This window comes from Canis lupus, chromosome 31, assembly GCF_003254725.2.
Source record: "Canis lupus dingo isolate Sandy chromosome 31, ASM325472v2, whole genome shotgun sequence".
Lineage (NCBI taxonomy): Eukaryota > Metazoa > Chordata > Mammalia > Carnivora > Canidae > Canis > Canis lupus.
In genome coordinates, this window is record NC_064273.1 from 38,081,499 (window position 1) to 38,097,906 (window position 16,408).

The 16,408-nt window shown below is 60.7% G+C and overlaps 1 protein-coding gene across 1 annotated transcript; it reads left to right on the forward strand.

Annotated features, from left to right (window-relative positions):
- Positions 1-5,321: 5,321 nt before the first annotated feature.
- On the forward strand, positions 5,322-10,331 carry LRRC3 (leucine rich repeat containing 3). Its single transcript, XM_025462147.3, has 2 exons — positions 5,322-6,898; positions 7,477-10,331. Exon 1 carries the CDS (start codon positions 5,393-5,395, stop codon positions 6,350-6,352), a length of 960 nt encoding a protein of 319 aa, XP_025317932.1. The 5' UTR covers positions 5,322-5,392; the 3' UTR covers positions 6,353-6,898; positions 7,477-10,331.
- The last annotated feature ends 6,077 nt before the right edge of the window (positions 10,332-16,408 follow it).

A 16,408-nucleotide genomic window follows, 5' to 3' on the forward strand; every position in this document is an offset into this window, starting at 1 on the left:
AAAAACTGGCCCTTTGAAAATGTCAATAAAATTGATAGACTTCTACCCTGAATGATAGTAATAGAAGAAAGAAGATGCAGATTACCCATATCAGGAATGAACTGACATCACTTTGTACTCCATATTGTAAAGGTAACTAGGGGACATTATGCATAACTTTATGTTGATAAATTCAACAATTTAAATAAAACAGACAATTCCTTTTTTAATTATTCAATTAATGGATATATAGTGTATTACTAGTCTCAGAGGTAGAGGTCAGTGATTCATCAGTTACGTATAACACCCACTGCTCATCTCATCACATGCCCTCCTTCATGCCCATCCCCCAGTTACCCCGCCTCCATCCCCTCCCCTCCAGCAACCTTCAGTTTGGTTCCTGTGATTGAGAGTCTCTTATGGTTTATCTCCCTGTCTGATTTCATCTTATTTTTTCCTCTCTCTTCCCCTGTGATCCTCTGTTTTGTTTCTTAATTTCCATATGTCAGTGAAATCATATGATATTTGTCTTTCTCTGATTGACTTATTTCACTTAGCACAAGTTCCATTTGGTTCCATCCGTGTTGTTGAAAATGGCAAGGTTTTTTTGATGGCTGAGTAATATCCCAGTGTGTATATAGACCACATCTTCTTTATCCATCATCTATCGATGGACATCTCAGCTTTTTCCACAGTGGGCTATTGTGGACATGGCTGCTGTGATCATTGGGGTGCAGGTGTCCCTTTGGATCACTATGTTTGTATCTTTGGGGTAAATACCTAGTAGTGCAATTTGCCTGGTTGTCAGGTAGCTCTATTTTTAACTCCTTGAGGACCCTCCATACTAATTTCCAGAGTGGTTGCACCAGCCTGGGTTCCCACCAGCAGGTAAGAGCTTCCCCTTTCTCCACATCCTCACCAACATCTGTTGTTTCCTGACTTGTTAATTTTAGCCATTCTGATGGGTGTGAGGTGGGATCCCACTGTGGTGTTGATGTGTATTTCCCTGACATGGAGGGATGTGGAGCATCTTTCCACATGTCTGTGGCCACGTGTAGGGCTCTTCTGGAGGGATGTCTGCTCATGTCTTCTTCCCGTTTCTTGACTGGATTGTTTGTTTCTTGGGTGTCAAGTTTGATAAGTTCTTTATGGATCTTGGATACCAGTTCTTCACCTGATATGTCACTTGCAAACATCTTCTCCCATTCTGTAGGTTGTCTTTTGGTTTCCTTAGCTGTGCAGAAGCTTTTTATCTTGAAGAAGTCCCAATAGTTCATTTTTGCCTTTTTTTCTCTTGTCTTTGGAGACATGTCTAGCAAGAAGTTGCTGAGACCAAGGTCAAAGGAGTTTCTGCCTGTGTTTTCCTCTAGGATTTTGATGGATTTCTGTCTCACATTTAGATCTTTCATCCATTTTGAGTTTATTTTTGTGTATGGTGTAAGAGAATGGTCCAGTTTCATCGTTCTGCATGTAGCTGTCCAATTTTCCCAACACCATTTGTTGAAGAGACTCTCTTTTTTCCACTGGATATTCTTTTCTGCTTTGTCAAATATTAGTTGACCATAGAGTTGAGGGTCTATTTCTGGGTTTTCTATTCTGTTCCATTGATCTATACGGAAACAGACAATTCCTTGGGAGAGATGAACTATCAACATTCAGTCAAGGAAAAATATAACCTCAGCAGCTCTATCTCCATTAAATAATTTAACAACATATAAAAATGATGATACATCATAACCAAGTGGGATTTATTCCAAGGACACAAGGTTACTCAACACTTAAAAATCAGTTAATACAATATTGCATAATAACATATTAATTTTAAACAAGTTTCTCAATGGGTGAAGAAAAGTCAAAATGCTTCCTGATAAAAACTCTCAGCAAACTAGAAATAGAAGGTATCAACCTTAAAAATAAAATGGCCAGGGATGCCTGGGTGGCTCAGCGGTTTACAGCCTACCTTGGACCCAGGGTGTGATCTTGGAGTCCTGGGATCAAGTCCCACATCGGGCCCCCTGCATGGAGCTTGCTTCTCCCTCTGCCTGTGTCTCTGCCTCTCTCTTTGTGCCTTTCATGAATAAATAAATAAATAATCCTTAAAAATAAAATAAGATAAAATAGCCAGTTATTTTACTAGCAAAATGTGTTTATTCAGTAATAGCAGAGGAATTGCAATTTGGAACAAGGCAAATTATAGTGAGCCATAGGCAGGTCCAAAGAGACAAAGGGAAGGTCAGCTCTTTTTAAGTTTCAGGAGGAAGTTGTGGAGGATTGTTTTGAACAGAAGTCTATTGGAGAAGAACAAGAGTTCGAGGTTATGACACTTCCTCATTGGCAGTAAGTGGTGGCTAGTTAGCGTGTTGTTGCTAGGCCTGGGAGGGATCTTCCTTCCTTCCTTCCTTTTTTTTTTTTTTTTTTTTTTTAAGCAGGAGATTAAATTCCAATGGGAAAAATGTCCTCTCCCTCCAAGATAATTCTTATCTTCCTTCTTCCTGCTGGTGATGCAGTCCGCAAGGAGTGGTACATGCATAACAGTGCATCTTTGGGGTTGCCTGACTCCATTTTCAAAAAGTTTCCTGCATTTTTACAAAGGAAACTTCCTATTACTGATAACAACAGCTACAAAAAAAAATCTATCACCAACATTATTCTTAAAAGACTGAATATTCTCTCCCTAAGATTGAGATGAATTAAGATATATGCTCTCAGTCCTCTTACTCAGTATTGAACTAGAGAGGCTGTAGCCAAAGCAATTAGGCACAGATTGAAGTAAAAGGCATCCAGACTGGAAAACAGAATATTCTTTTTTATTTACAGATAGCATGATTGTATATGTAGAAAATCCTCAGGTATCTCAAAAGAGTTACTAGAACAAATAAGTGATTTTAGTAAAGTTAAGATCAGTATGCAAGAATCATCCTTATTTCTCTATATTTGCATTTAACAAGCAGAAATTGAAATGAAGATACCATCATCAATAACATAAAATTATGAGAAATAAGTCTGACAAGAGATATGCTAGATATGTAAGCCAAAAACTACAAAACACGGCTGAAAGAAATAAAAGCAGTTCTAAATAAATGAGAAGATATACCATGTTCATGGACTGAAGGACTCAATATTGTCAAGATATTAATTCTCTCAAACTGATCTAGAGATTCAATGCAATCCCAAAAACCCACTACGCTTTTTTGGTAGAAGTTGGCAAGCTGGTTCTAAAATTCATGAGGAAGTGCAGAGGATCTTGGATGGCAGAGAGAACTTTGTGAAAGACCAAAAGTGGAAGATTATACTACCTGATTCAAGAATTATTATAAAGTAATAGCAATGAAGATATCTTGGAAAATTGGCATAAAAATAGGCAAATAGAGGGATTCACGGGTGGCTCCTCGATTGAGCATCTGGCTCTTGATTTTGGCTCAGGTCATGATCTCAGCATGGTGAGATCAAGCCCCTAGTGGGGCTCTGTGCTCAGGGGGGAGTCTGCCTGATATTCTCTCTCCCTCTCCCCTTCCCCCACTCTCTAAATCAGTCAAATAAATAAATAAATAAATAAATAAATAAATAAATAAAATCTTTTTTAAAAAATAGGCAAATAGATCGATGGAACCCAGGGAGCACATAAATAGACTCACAGAAACACAGGACTACTGTTTTCCAACAGAGGTAGAAAGGCAGCGCAGCAGAGAAAGAATGGCTATTTCAACAACCAGCCCTGGAAACCAGATAGCCATAGGCAGAGAAAACAAGCTTGAATTATATCTCACACCACACACCAAAATTAACTCCAAACGGGTAAGAGATGAAAAATGGACAAAGCACGGAACATTCATATAATGCATTGCTACTCTGCAGTAAAAGGAATAACTATCGATTATTGCATCAACATGAGCAAACTTGAAGTAATTATGCGGAGTGACATGAGCTAGGCAAGGGCGGACAAGACCACGGCTCTGTTTATACAACTGATGGGAAAGCAGACTGATGCGCAATGACCTTGCAGACCAGTGCCGCCCTGTGCAGTGACCCCCGCAGACCAGTGCTGCCGGGTGAGCGGCTGCAGGTAAGGGAGACTGCGCTGTTCACCTTGAAGATCCTGGGAAGGGCTGCACAGGTGTACCCGGATCCAAACAGGGCGACTGCAAACACGAGGGTCTGCACCTCCTTACACCACAATGAAGCTGTTTTTAAACCTCAAGCTGGCTCCGCTCCAGCTTCAACGCTGACCCCACCCCTGCTTTCCCTCCCCGGACACGGAAGGGTCTGCGGCAGGACCCAGTCCCGCGGACACCGAGCCCCATTTCCCCTGCCTGGAGGCGGGCGGGCCCGGGGGAAAGGCACTGGCCCCCTGCCCCAGCCGGGTCCGCGGGGCAGGGGCGGGGTCTGTTGCCCTACGCCCGCCCTCAGCCCCGCCCCCGCCCGAGACCACGCACCCCGCCCTCCGCGTGAGAGCGACGCTCCGGCCTCGCGGATCCCAGCCTCCATGCACGCCCCGCCCCGCAGCCGCCCCAGGCCCAGTCCGGCCCAGGTCAGCCCGCCTTGCAGGGCCCCCGCTTCGTTCTGGCCCCGCCCACCCCAGGCCCCGCCCCCACCGCCCAGGCCCCGCCCCGTCCCTGGCAGCCTTAGATCCCGCCTTCGGCCCCGCCCCCGGCCCCGCCCCCGGCGCAGGCCCCGCCCCCCGCCCCGCCCCGCCCCGCCCCGCCCCGCCGAGCCGCAGGCCGAGCCGCGTGTGTCCCGAGCGGCCGCAGAGGTGGGCGCAGGCCCGGGGTCGCCGCGGCGCCGGGTGTGGCTCGGGTCGGGCTCCGGGCGGCCGGGACCTCGCCGAGAGCGGCCTCCGGACGCGGCCGCGCAGGTAAAGCCCCTGCCCCGCCCTGGGCCGCCCCGGGGTCCCGGGGTCCCGGGGTCCCGGGGTCTGGGGTCCCCGCCCCGGCCGCCGGGCCCCGCGCGCGCCCCGCCCTCTCCCCCCGCCCCCCGCCCCCCGCCCCCCGCCCCCGCGCGGGCCGCGCGCCCCGGGCTGGGCTGGCCTGCGGGCGGCTTCCCGGGGCCTCGGGCGCGCTGACATGCGGGGCGCCGCCCCCGGGGCCGCGTGCTCGTCCCCGCTGGGCGGACAAAGGGCTCGGTGCGCCCGCAGCCCCGCGGGGGTCCGGCTGCGCCCGGCGCTGAGCTCCGGAGCTCCGGCAGCCGCGCCCCGGCCTCGAGCGCCGGCCTCGGGGGGCCCCCAGCCCCGCCTCCCCGGAGTGCGGCCCCGGAGCGCCGAGCAGGTGGACCGTCGTCCCGCCGCGCCCCCGGGCCCCGAGGCGCGCCGTGGGTGTGTCCCGGGCTCCCGGGCCCCGGCGCAGCGCGACCTGCCCTCGCTCCCCCGGGGGCCTTTGCGGATCCCTGGAAGGAAGTCACGGGCAGCCCCGCTGGTCGGATGCTGCGGGCGCCCCGACATCCCCCCGAGTCAGGGCGCTCCCCGGGGCTGCCCTCTGCGCTCTCTTTCAGAACTGGGAGGAGCCGGAGTCGATGCCCGGTCGGACGGCCGCTCGCACAGGGCGCACAGGGCGGCCGGGCAGGTGAGGAAGACGCCGCAGCGCCTGGGGCCGCAGGTGTGGTCAGCATGGGCCCCGTGGGGAGGCAGAGCCCCGCACCCCTGCCCGTGCCCGCGGGCGGATCCTGCCTCATCCTCCTCTTCTGCCTGCGGCTGGGCGCCCCCTGCCCGCAGAGCTGCCAGTGCCCCGAGCACGCGGGGGCCGTGGCCGTCCACTGCAGCGCGAGGGGCCTGCAGGAGATCCCCAGGGACATCCCCGCCAACGCCGTGCTCCTGAAGCTCGACGCCAACAAGATCGCCCACGTCCCTAACGGAGCCTTCCAGCACCTGAACCAGCTCAGGGAGCTGGACTTGTCCCAGAACACCATCGAGACCATCGGCCCCGCCGCCTTCGCCGGCCTGGCCGGGGGCCTGCGGCTGCTGGACCTGTCCCATAACCGCATCCGCAGGATTCCGAAGGACGCCCTGGGCAAGCTCAGTGCCAAGATCCGCCTGTCCCACAACCCCCTGCACTGCGAGTGTGCCCTGCAGGAGGCCCTGTGGGAGCTGAAGCTGGACCCCGAGTCGGTGGACGAGATCGCCTGCCACACGGCGGCGCGCGAGGAGTACGTGGGGAAGCCCCTGATCCAGGCCCTGGACTCCGGTGTCAGCTTCTGCAGCACCCACCACAAGACCACCGACGTGGCCATGCTGGTCACCATGTTCGGCTGGTTCGCCATGGTGATCACCTACGTCGTGTACTACGTGCGCCAGAACCAGGAGGATGCCCGGAAGCACCTGGAGTACCTGAAGTCCCTGCCCAGCGCCCCCGTGGCCAAGGACCCCGTCAGCCCCGTGCCCTAGTGCCCGCTGCCTGAAGCAGGGCACCGCCGACCTCGGCCCCGACACTCGGGTAGCAGATGGCGACCGACCTGTGCTTTCGCCGCGGAGCAGGGGACCTCACAGCCCCTCCTGCGCGGCGCCCCACCCCACAGAGCCCTTCTCGCGCTGCCTTCAAGCCACCCCGCCCCGCTCCAACCCACAATGTTGCCATCGGCCCACTTGACGGGCCAGGAAGCCCGAGCCTGAGAAGTGGCATTGCCCACCACCACTCCGTCAGGCGGCCACCCAGCTGGGACTCCAGCCCGGCCCGTCTGTCCACGTCCCTTGCGCTCTGCGGCTTCATCCACGTGGCGCCCCTAGGGTGTGACGGCATCACGAGAAGAGTGTGCTCGCCCACGCGCGTGAGGCCTGCCCTGCGGACCGTGGGGTGTAGACTCCTCTGTGGACGGCACAGAGCATCCTACGCGGCAGGACTCGTTGGCCTTGTCCCCCTGGTAGCGTTCCCCGAGCCCATCTGACCACCAAACTGTCTCCAGAACATAGTAGAGACCGGGTTACACTCGAGAGGTAAGTGCAACGTGTCCTTCACACTAAACTTTGAACGGCTTTGTTTATTCTCGGAGCGTTGGGTAAGGGCAACGCTGGGGCCAACGCCACTCCGGGGAGTGGGGCAAGAACCCTGAAGCCCCAGACCCAAGAAAACCACGGACAGAAACGGGAGAAAGGTCCGGATCACCCAGGGGGCAGTGTCCGCGGCCAGGCCGGTGCCCCTGCCCCGAGGCCTGCCCTGTGTGCCCGGCTTGGGGCCCGCATCCTGGCTCGGGCCGCGCCTTGGCCCCGAAAGCGGCTCCCTCTCAAGGACGGCAGGACCGGCGCTGGGTGTCCAAGGCCCCGCAGCGGGTTGGTGCCCTCCTGCCGGCAGCAGGGACTCCGCCTCCCGCCCTCTCTTGGCCTCAGAACTCGCTCTGCGCTGACTCTTACCTGTGCTGCGTGACCTTCGGGGTGGACGTGACCCCCACCTACCTAACTGCGAGTTTTATTTTTTGAGGTCTTTTTTATGAGTGCTTATTTTTAAATTGCTTCAAATATCCGGGGAGGGGGAGGCACACATTGGGATAAATTGCTTATGAACTTAAGGTGTACAGGTCACAAGAGGTTTGTACCTGGAGAGCGTCACGTGACCTGAAGTGGGCCGTGAACACGGGATCCTGTCTGCGCGGATTCAGAGACCCAGACCCCACAGCGGACACCCCCAAAGGCCCATCCAAACGAGGAAGGTCCTGACTTCACCGATCATGGTGCATTAAAAAGGAACGACTGACAGGTCCCAAATACTCTCCCGCGCCCGCCACCCAGACTAGGTGTGGGGGGACAGGAGGCAGGGCCCGGCGCCGCCCCCGTGGCCTGTCCCTCTCCGGGGCGCAGGTAAGCACTGCCACTGGCCGAGCAGCAGGGCGCACAGGCTCCTTGGGCGGTTTGGTCCTCCTTCCCCATCCATCCCAGGGTGCACGCTGTGGGGAGAGGGGCCCCCCCACCCAAGGAGCTCACCACCCATGGGTGTGCCCGACGGAGGGGAGCCGACAGAGGTGTGGGGGCAGATGCCAGGGTCCTGCGGCTGCCACTCATGTCTGGGGGTGCCTCTCCTTCACGTGGGGAGCCTTAGCCCTGTGGGGGCCCTGTCGCGCTGCCGCGGAGCTCCCCATTTCCTCTATCACCAGAATTAGCCCAAAGCCTGGCTTCCACCCAAACGCAGCTCTTCAGGGGTGCATGGGGAGTGCGGAGGGGCCCCTTCCCTCCCGGCCCCTTTCCGAGGACCCTGGACACACCAGAAGGGTCCTCTCCTTATCACCCTGAGCCCAGAGTTGGGCTGCAGGGCCCTCCTTCTGGGCCTTTCTGGGAGCCTCACCCTTCAGGAGTGTCCCCGAGCGGACACCTCCCTCCAGGGAAGACCAGCGGGTCCCTAAACTTCAGGACCACGAAGCTCCCTCCTGCTCCTGGGAGCTCACACCCCTGGTACCTGGGAACCTCGCTCTTCTGGGGTACAGCCACCTTCTCCCCCCTTTCCCCTGCCTATCTCTCCCCCGAGGGACCCCTGGAGACGACACCTGCCTGGCCCACCCCCTCCTTGTCACCATGTGTGAGCACAACTCGCTGGACACCCCGTGGGCCCTGCAGCTGCCTCAGCCCTCACCCCTGCACCGATGGGTAGCTGACTCCGTCTTAAATCTGCAGGGGCTGGGCGGGGTCAGGCTGGCCTCATTGAGGAAATCAGTGTTGACAGTGTCCGGCACATGACAAAAGGGGTGCCTCAGTTGGCTCATCTGTCCAGGACAGCAGGGTCACAGCCTTATGGGACACGGGTGGCCCCCGGCTCTCACTGTGATACAGATAAGGGACCTTCAGAGCACTTTATGCGCACACATGGCCTGGTGTGCAAAGCGCTTTTGTCATGGGAGATGACACTTCACAAGGCTGAAGTCAGGGCAGGGTGACTTTGGGGCTTCCTGTGGGAACAGACACCCCAACTTGGGGTGGGGACTGGGCCTCATCTCCTTCCCATGGGGGTTGGTGGTGGGGATCTGTCTTCCAGGGAGGCCTTACGGCCAGAGGGTTAGGGGGCCGGTGAGGGGTGCAGGGAGCTGGTGAGGAGTGCAGAGGGGTGCAGGGGGCCGGTGAGGTGTGCAGGGGGCCAGTGAGGGTACAGGAGGCCAGCGAAGGGTACAGGGAGCTGGTGAGGAGTGCAGAGGGGTGCAGGGGAGCCAGTGAGGGGTGCAGGGGGCCAGTGAAGGGTACAAGGGGCCAATGAGGGGTGCAGAGGGCCAGTGAGGGGTACAGGGGGGCCAGTGAGGGATGCAGGGGACCAATGAGGGGTGCAGGGGGCCAGTGAGGAGTGCAGGGGACCAGTGAGGTGTGCAGAAGACCAGTGAAAGGTGCAGGGGGCCAGTGAGGGGTGTACGGGGGCCAGTGAGGGGTGCCGGGGACCAGTGAGGGGCGCTGGGGGCCAGTGACGGGTGCAGGGGGCCGGTCAGGGGTGCAGAGAGGTGCTCTTGGAGCTCTTCCGGAGCATGGTGTCCCTGCCCAGCCGCTGTGGTTGGGCTTCCTGCTCCCTTCCCAGCCTCACCGTGGATGCCTCTGGAATCCTGAGCCTAGGGGGGGACGCCCTATGCTCGTGGCCTCCTGGCCCCCCAGCCTCCCTCCTGTTTGGGCTTTGGGGTCACTCCCTTGGCCCAGGGGCGAAGATGGGCCATCCTGACCCTCGGGGGCTCTCCCTGGTGAGGAGGCTCCCAGCTCGGCTCCAGAAACCCTTCTACGGCCTCCCCTGGGAGCTGCCTGCAGGCCGTGGGGGGCAGGCCGTGTACCTCCCGGGCTGCGGTGTGGCTGGGACGGGGGCGCCGGCTGCTGTGGGTGCGTGGAGCCTCCTGTGGACCCCGCCCTAAAGCCCTTGAACCGGGGGCCGCCCCCCAGCCTGGCCTGCAGTGGGGTGGCTGACAGTTTTAAGTCGGATGTGAGATTGGGTGGCCCTGGGGGTGGCCGCAAGCAGGAGACGAGGGGGGTCCAGCGGTTAAAAGCCGAGGCTGCGTCCCCCCGAGGTCCAAGGCATGTGTGCAGGTGGGCTCCCCGCCGCCGGGGGCTGGCCAGGCCCAGTTGAGCAGCGGCCCAGGGGTCAGCCGGGGTCAGCCAAGGCCGGGGTGCGGAGCACTTCCCCGGGAGCTGTGAGCAGCGGGGCTGGGTGCCGGGGGGACCCCCGGGGGGTGCCTTCTCCGCGGATGCCTGTAGCCCAGACTCTGACCCTGGACTGAGTCACCTGGGGAGGACGCAGGGCTGCTTGAGCAGACCGTGGCAGAGATGGAACGTTCTGGAGTGGTGGCAGCTCCCCGCAAACGCAGGCGCCTGGGACGCTCTCTGGAGTCCTCCGTCCCGGAAGCCGGTGTGGAGTCGGGGTCTCCTGTCCTCCCCGCTGCCTCCTCCCATCTCTCAATAAACCTCTGTGCTTACACGAGCGGGAGTGGGTTCTGTTTCCTGCCCCCCCCGCCCCGGAGCCCCTGCCCCTCTCCCCGCAGAGCGTCCGACCCGTCAGACCCGTGAGCCCACGGCGTGGAGGAGCCGGGTCCGGGCTGCGGCGGCTGCCGGAGCCGGAGCCGGTGTGTCCCGGCTCGAGCCCTCGACATCACGGGGGTCGCGTGGGGTTGACGGCGGCCCGAGTCTTCACGGTAGGCGAGGGAAGCAGGCTCCGCTCCCGCCAGGAGGCCCGTGGCCGCCGGGGACCAGGCTGGCGCGAGGGTCACCGGAGAGCGGTGACCGCCTGCTGGGACGGGTTCTCCCCGGGATCGCAGCGGTGCTTGCCTCCCCAGCGTCCCCCCCTTCCGCGTCCCGGCCGCCCGGGCCTCTGTCCCCGCCCCGCTCCTGCCCCTGGCCGCTCTGGCCGGATCACACGTGCGCTCGGTGCCCCCCGCACCCCGGCCCCTGGCGGCGGGGGGTCGCTCTGCCTCCTGCAGGGACTCCCACCTGCCTCCCGTGTCGCGGGCCTGCCATTCCCAGAGGGATCCCAGCCCCTCCCCCCGGCCCGGGAGCCCCTCCCCTTTCTGTGAAGGGTGAACTCTTCCTCAAGGAGAAACCTTTTTCTGTAGTTTTACCTCTTCCAGAAGTTGCGGGTGAACACGAAACCATCATCACGCCGAAGATTATAGTGGCTCCCGACCGACGCCATTTAGCGGCCGCGTCTCCCGGGTGGCATCGGACGGTTCCCGGGTTGGTGGCTGGGAGTCGGCGACTCCAGGAGGCGCGGCCCTTTCCCCGTGAGGGCTCCGTCGCCCCGGCCGCGGTTCCCCGCGGTTCTGTGCTGTCCCGTGGCCCTCCCCCGTCTGGGGGTGTCCCGCGGGGGCCCTTCACGGGGGGCGGGATGTGGGCACTGAGGTCCGCTGGGGCCCAGGGCTGGTGCTCGGCCCCGCGGCCCCTTCTCACAGGGAGGAGCAGCTCCCCCAGACGTGTGCTGCCCCGTGGCCGTGGCCGGGGCACGTGGGAACCGCAGGCGACTGCCGGGTCTCTATCCGTTTTCACAAGAGGATGTTGCTTCCTCGGAAAATGACCAGGAATTTTTTTTTTTTAAGATTTTACGTATTTATTCATGAGAGACACAGAGAGCTTGCCCTCGAGGCCCGACCCCCGTGCCCCGAAACCCCCGCCTGGTGACCCTGTGCCCCCCCGCCCCCCGCCCGGCACCCGGCGAGCCCGCGGTGCTCTCGTGTGCTCCCCGCCTCGTGCCAGTCGCACAGACGCCCGTGTCCTCGTCCCAGGGGCCCGGGAGCGGGGGAGAGGGACGAGCCGTGGGAGGCGGGAAGGAAGGCAGGCGCCCCTGGGGGCCGGAGAGGCGGGGGCGGACCCCTGGAGCTCCCCGGGGCCCCCGGAGGAGCCGTCCTGCCCACACCGTGGCGGTAGCCCCGCGGGACCTCCAGAATCCAGGCGATCAGCTTGCGCTGTTGAGGCTGCGAGGTGGGTGGCTCTGGTTTCCGCAGCCCCAGGGACGGGAACGCTCCCCACTTCGCGAGTGGCCGCTGTGGCCCGAGCACGTGGCCGCCCTCCTCACCTCACGGGGTCTGCGTTCTCGGGTCAGGGTGCGCTTGGCGCCCTGGGGAGCTCGCTTCGCCTGCGGGCCTCCCTCCGTCAGCAGAGGAGCGGTCACGGGCCGCAGTGGGGGGGTGCAGCAGGTGTACCCACAACACCACACGCTCTCACGCCTGCACCCCGCGACGCACGCACACGATGCACACAAGTTCACACGTATAGCCCTATATGCACGTGTGCACACACTCTCGCTCACTGTGCACACGTACCAGGCGCACCCCCTCACATGCGTGGTCCCACATGTGCACACACACACTCACACAGGGCCACACTTCTCCCTCTCATGCAGGCCCCCCCGACCGGTGTACCCCCCCACACTCATCGTTTCTCCCTCGGAGCCCTGTCAGCCTCGCCCACAGGGGCTGCGGCGAGGGAGAGCCCTGCCGACCATCTGGCCTGGGGCCTCTGGGCACGCGGGTGGGGGCTCGGCGGGGCGCTGGGTGTGCGGCTGGAGGCGGGTGGGCATGTCAGGGGAGCAGGTGCTTGACCCTGCTTTGGGGAGGGCGGGGATGGGAGCTGAGCACCAGAGTCAGAGGGTGCGCGGCCTACGGGGGGGGCGGGGAGGTCGGGGGCGGCCCCCCGGGCCCCAGGTGGACCCTGCGCGGGCGGCCCCCCGGGTCGGGAATATTTCCATTTTCAGCTGAGAAGCCAAGACCTGGCGGCCTGGGGGGGCAGATGCCCGGGAGGCAGCTGCGGGGGCCAGGCTGGGCTGGGGTCCAGGCCCCCCCACACCCAGGCCTGCAAGTGCTCACTGTCGAAGCAGAGGGAGGCCTCGACCTCCCCGGGGGCAAAACCCAGGTGCGAGCAGGAGCGGAGCCGTCTGTGCGCCAGCGAGCCTGGACTGCGGGGCCTGCGTGGGGCACCCGGCTGGACGGGGCGGCGCAGGGGACTGCCAGGCCACCACTGGGTGCTGCTGGGGATGTTGGCTGCGCCCGCTGGGCGTCTGCGCAAAGGAGGTGGAGCGACGGGCCCCCCGGGCCCACTTTTCCTGTGGCCCAGACGCTCTTGGAGAGGGTGGGCGTCCGGAGAGAGGGCCGCGGACGCAGGGGGGGGGGGGGGCTGGCAGGTGTGAGGGCAGGTGGCCGCCAGGCAACGTTAGCAAGTGGGGGCACGGGGCACAGGGTGTGACCCGGCTGCGGGGGGCAACGGACGGCAGACAGACACGGGCGCTGACCCTGAAGCCTCAGCAGCCAGGCGGACGTGCACCGTCCCCTCCTCCCCCTGCACCTCCTCTTCCTCCCCCTACACCCCCACCCCTCCTCCCCTTGCACCTCTTCTTCCTCCTCTGCACCCCTCCCCTCCTCCCCCTGCACCTCCTCTTCCTCCCCCTCACCTCCTCTTCCTCCCCCTACACCCCCGCCCCTCCTCCCCTGCACCTCTTCTTCCTCCTCTGCACCCCTGCCCCTCCTCCCCTTGCACCTCCTCTTCCTCCCCCTGCACCCCTCCCCTCCTCCCCCTGCACCCCTCCCTTCCTCCCCCTGCACCTCCTCTTCCTCTCCCTGCACCCCTCCCCTCTTCTCCTGCACCCCTGCCCCTCCTCCCCCTGCACCTCTTCTTCCTCCTCTGCACCCCTGCCCCTCCTCCCCTTACACCTCCTCTTCCTCCCCCTGCACCCCTCCCCTCCTCCCCTGCACCCCTGCTCCTCCTCCCCCTGCACCTCCTCTTCCTCCCCTTCACCTCCTCTTCCTCCCCCTACACCCCCACCCCTCCTCCCCCTGCACCTCTTCTTCCTCCCCTGCACTTCTGCCCCTCCTCCCCTGTACCTCCTCTTCCTCCCCCTGCACCCCTCCCCTCCTCCCCTGCACCTCCTCTTCCTCCCCCTACACCCCTGCCCCTCCTCCCCCTGCACCCCCCTCTCCTCCCCTTGAACCCCAGCCCCAGCACAGGCTTTTCCAAAGGGCAGGGAGGACCCGGGGCATCTCTGAGCATGGTCATCTCGGTGCTGGACTTCCCTGAGTGCCGGTTGTCTGAGGCCGTGTGCAGGGTGAGTCCCCCTGGCACAGCTCTGAGGTGCTGCCCCTGCCAGGCCCCACCAGGGTGCTGCAGGTGGCCCCCTTGGATGGGCGCACGCTGTCCTGAGCCCTCACTCCTCCCGCTGCCTCACAGCCCGCACCCCCTCTGCGCCCACTTCTGGGCACCGACCAGGGTGGGCCTGGCTTGGCCGGAGGCTGGTCCCACTGTCTGCGGCGTCAGTGGTGCTGACCAGAGGGCAGCCCTGCGTGCGCTCAGCCGGAGCCAGTTCCCCACCAGCCTCCCCTGCTCTGTGGTTTCTCCAGAGCCGCTTGCTGGACTCGCTGGAGCGAGGGCTCAGATTGGACGCCAGACCTCCTGTCCTTGCCCTGAGCTGAGAATCAGAGCCTGTCAGTCGGATGTCACAATAATTAGGACACCGAGCCTGAGGTCTTCCAAGCCAGTAACTTGCATCGCCAACGGACAGGAAGCACTCGCTCAGTTTTTAACTGTGTAGCAGCCCCGCGGGACCGACTGGGCAAGTCCTGTCATCACGACAGGCCCAGGAGCACCTGCCGCTGTGACATCCATGATGACTTGGGGATGTAACGCGTCAGGATTTTTTTAAAAGGACAACATTTAAAAATGCTTCAGAGTCACAGAGCCACCGCCTTGCCGAGATGCTCCTTCTCTACTCCAAGCTCGTTTGCGTGCTCCTGGCTGGACAGATCACTGCAAGGGCTCTCCCAATAAGAAACTGTCCTTCCAGGAGTGAAGAACCCCCCCTTGGGCGTTCTGTGATTTGCTCAGATGTGGTTCGAATCAATGATTCTATGTTCAGACATAGGAGAGCCTTTTCCTTTCTAATGTGACCTGAAGTACTCCCACATTGTTTAGGGAAACATGCCTGAGCAGGTGGGTGGCGATGAGGCACGTCCAGCCGTTCCCCGCTCACCCCTCCACGAACCCTGCTACGGGCCATGCGGCGTCCATACCGTGCCATCCTGCCACGGTCCCAGGGGAGGGGTCTCCCTATTTTAGACCCAAGGGACTTCAGGAGACCAAGGCCGACGGAGTTTGGTGACTTGCTCGATTCAAACAGCAAGGGGAAGAACCAGGGCTTGAACCCCTCTCAGTCTGACTGGAAAGCTGTGCCCTTCACAATCCCACTGCACTGTCTTCTCAGCAAAGTACACCCGGAGCTGGGGAGCACCCAGAGCACCTGCACCATGGGGGAGGCCGGGAGCACCTGGGGCACCTGCACCATGGGAAGGGTTGGGAGCACCTGGAGCACCTGCACCATGGGGAGGAACACTGAGGAGCCCGTACCGAATCTGCACCAAAGTTTCAGAGGAGGAGCTGGATACGAGTCAGTTGGCAGACATGCATGTTCCAAGTTTCTCTAAGTGTTGTGCAGTGAGGTGCCAGCAGGTGAAGTGAGGGGGTGTTTTGTGCCCAATGGAGTGTGGGGTGGGGGCTTCTGTTGACATGAGTCAGGGTGGGCAGCTTGGAGGGGCTGGGTGAGGGAAAGCTGAGACAGAGCACAAGAGAGGTGTCCAGCCTGGAGGGGGGCAGGTGGCCCGGGGTGGGGTGTGGGTGCAGCCTGAGAGCCTGGGCATTGGGCAGAAGAGGGAGGAGAAGACGGCCAGGGTCATGCAGGACCCTGAGGCTCAGCTTGAGAAATCCGGGTGTTAACCACTGGAGAGTTTAGTGGTGGCTGGGACTGTGTGGTCATGTGTGTGTCCCCAGACCCCGCAGGGCAGCTGGCACTTAGTGGGCACTGTGTGAGCAGACAGCCACTGCCACCCAGAGCATCAGCCGGCACTGAACTTCAGCTGAGCCAGGCCCCAGGGGACTGCCGAAGACACAGCCCTCGGCTAAGAGGGACTGGGAGACATGTGCACACCTGTGTGTGTGAGCACGTGTGTGCACAGGTGTAGGGTATGTGTGCTTGTGCACATGTGAGAGTGTGCATGCCTGTGTGTACATGTGCCGGTGTGTGTGCATGGATGCGTGCACATCAGTCTGTGCATGTGTGCAAGTATCTGTGTGTGCGCATCTGTAGATGAGTATATGTGGGGTGTGCATGTGTGTGAGGGACATGAGAGTGCGTGTATGGGTGTGTATGTATGTGTCCATGTGCAGATGACTGGGGGTGTGAATGTGTACTTGTGTACATGTGCATATGTGTGCACGTGCGTGGGGGGACATATGCGTGTGCGTGAGTGGGTGTGTACGTAGGGGTGTGCACGAGCGTGTATGCGTGCACGCCTGTGTGGCAGAGGGCGAGGGCCGCGCTGGGGGTGAGGTCAGGGGCGGCGCACGGGGAGCAGGAGCTTTGCCGGGAGTCCTGCACTGACTCACCTGACAGGTGGTGAATCGGGCGAGTCCCATCTTGGCCGGACCCGGGGGCACGTGTGAGCCCGCACGGCGGGTCGCGGGGAGCCTTGTTCGGGTTTCGGGAGGGAGCCCGGGAGTGGGGAGCCCCTGCAGAAACTGCCACAG

Excerpts from the sequence above, each read along its gene's own strand:
- LRRC3 (XM_025462147.3), top strand. The coding sequence starts at position 5,393 with ATGCTGCGGGCGCCCCGACATCCCCCCGAGTCAGGGCGCTCCCCGGGG.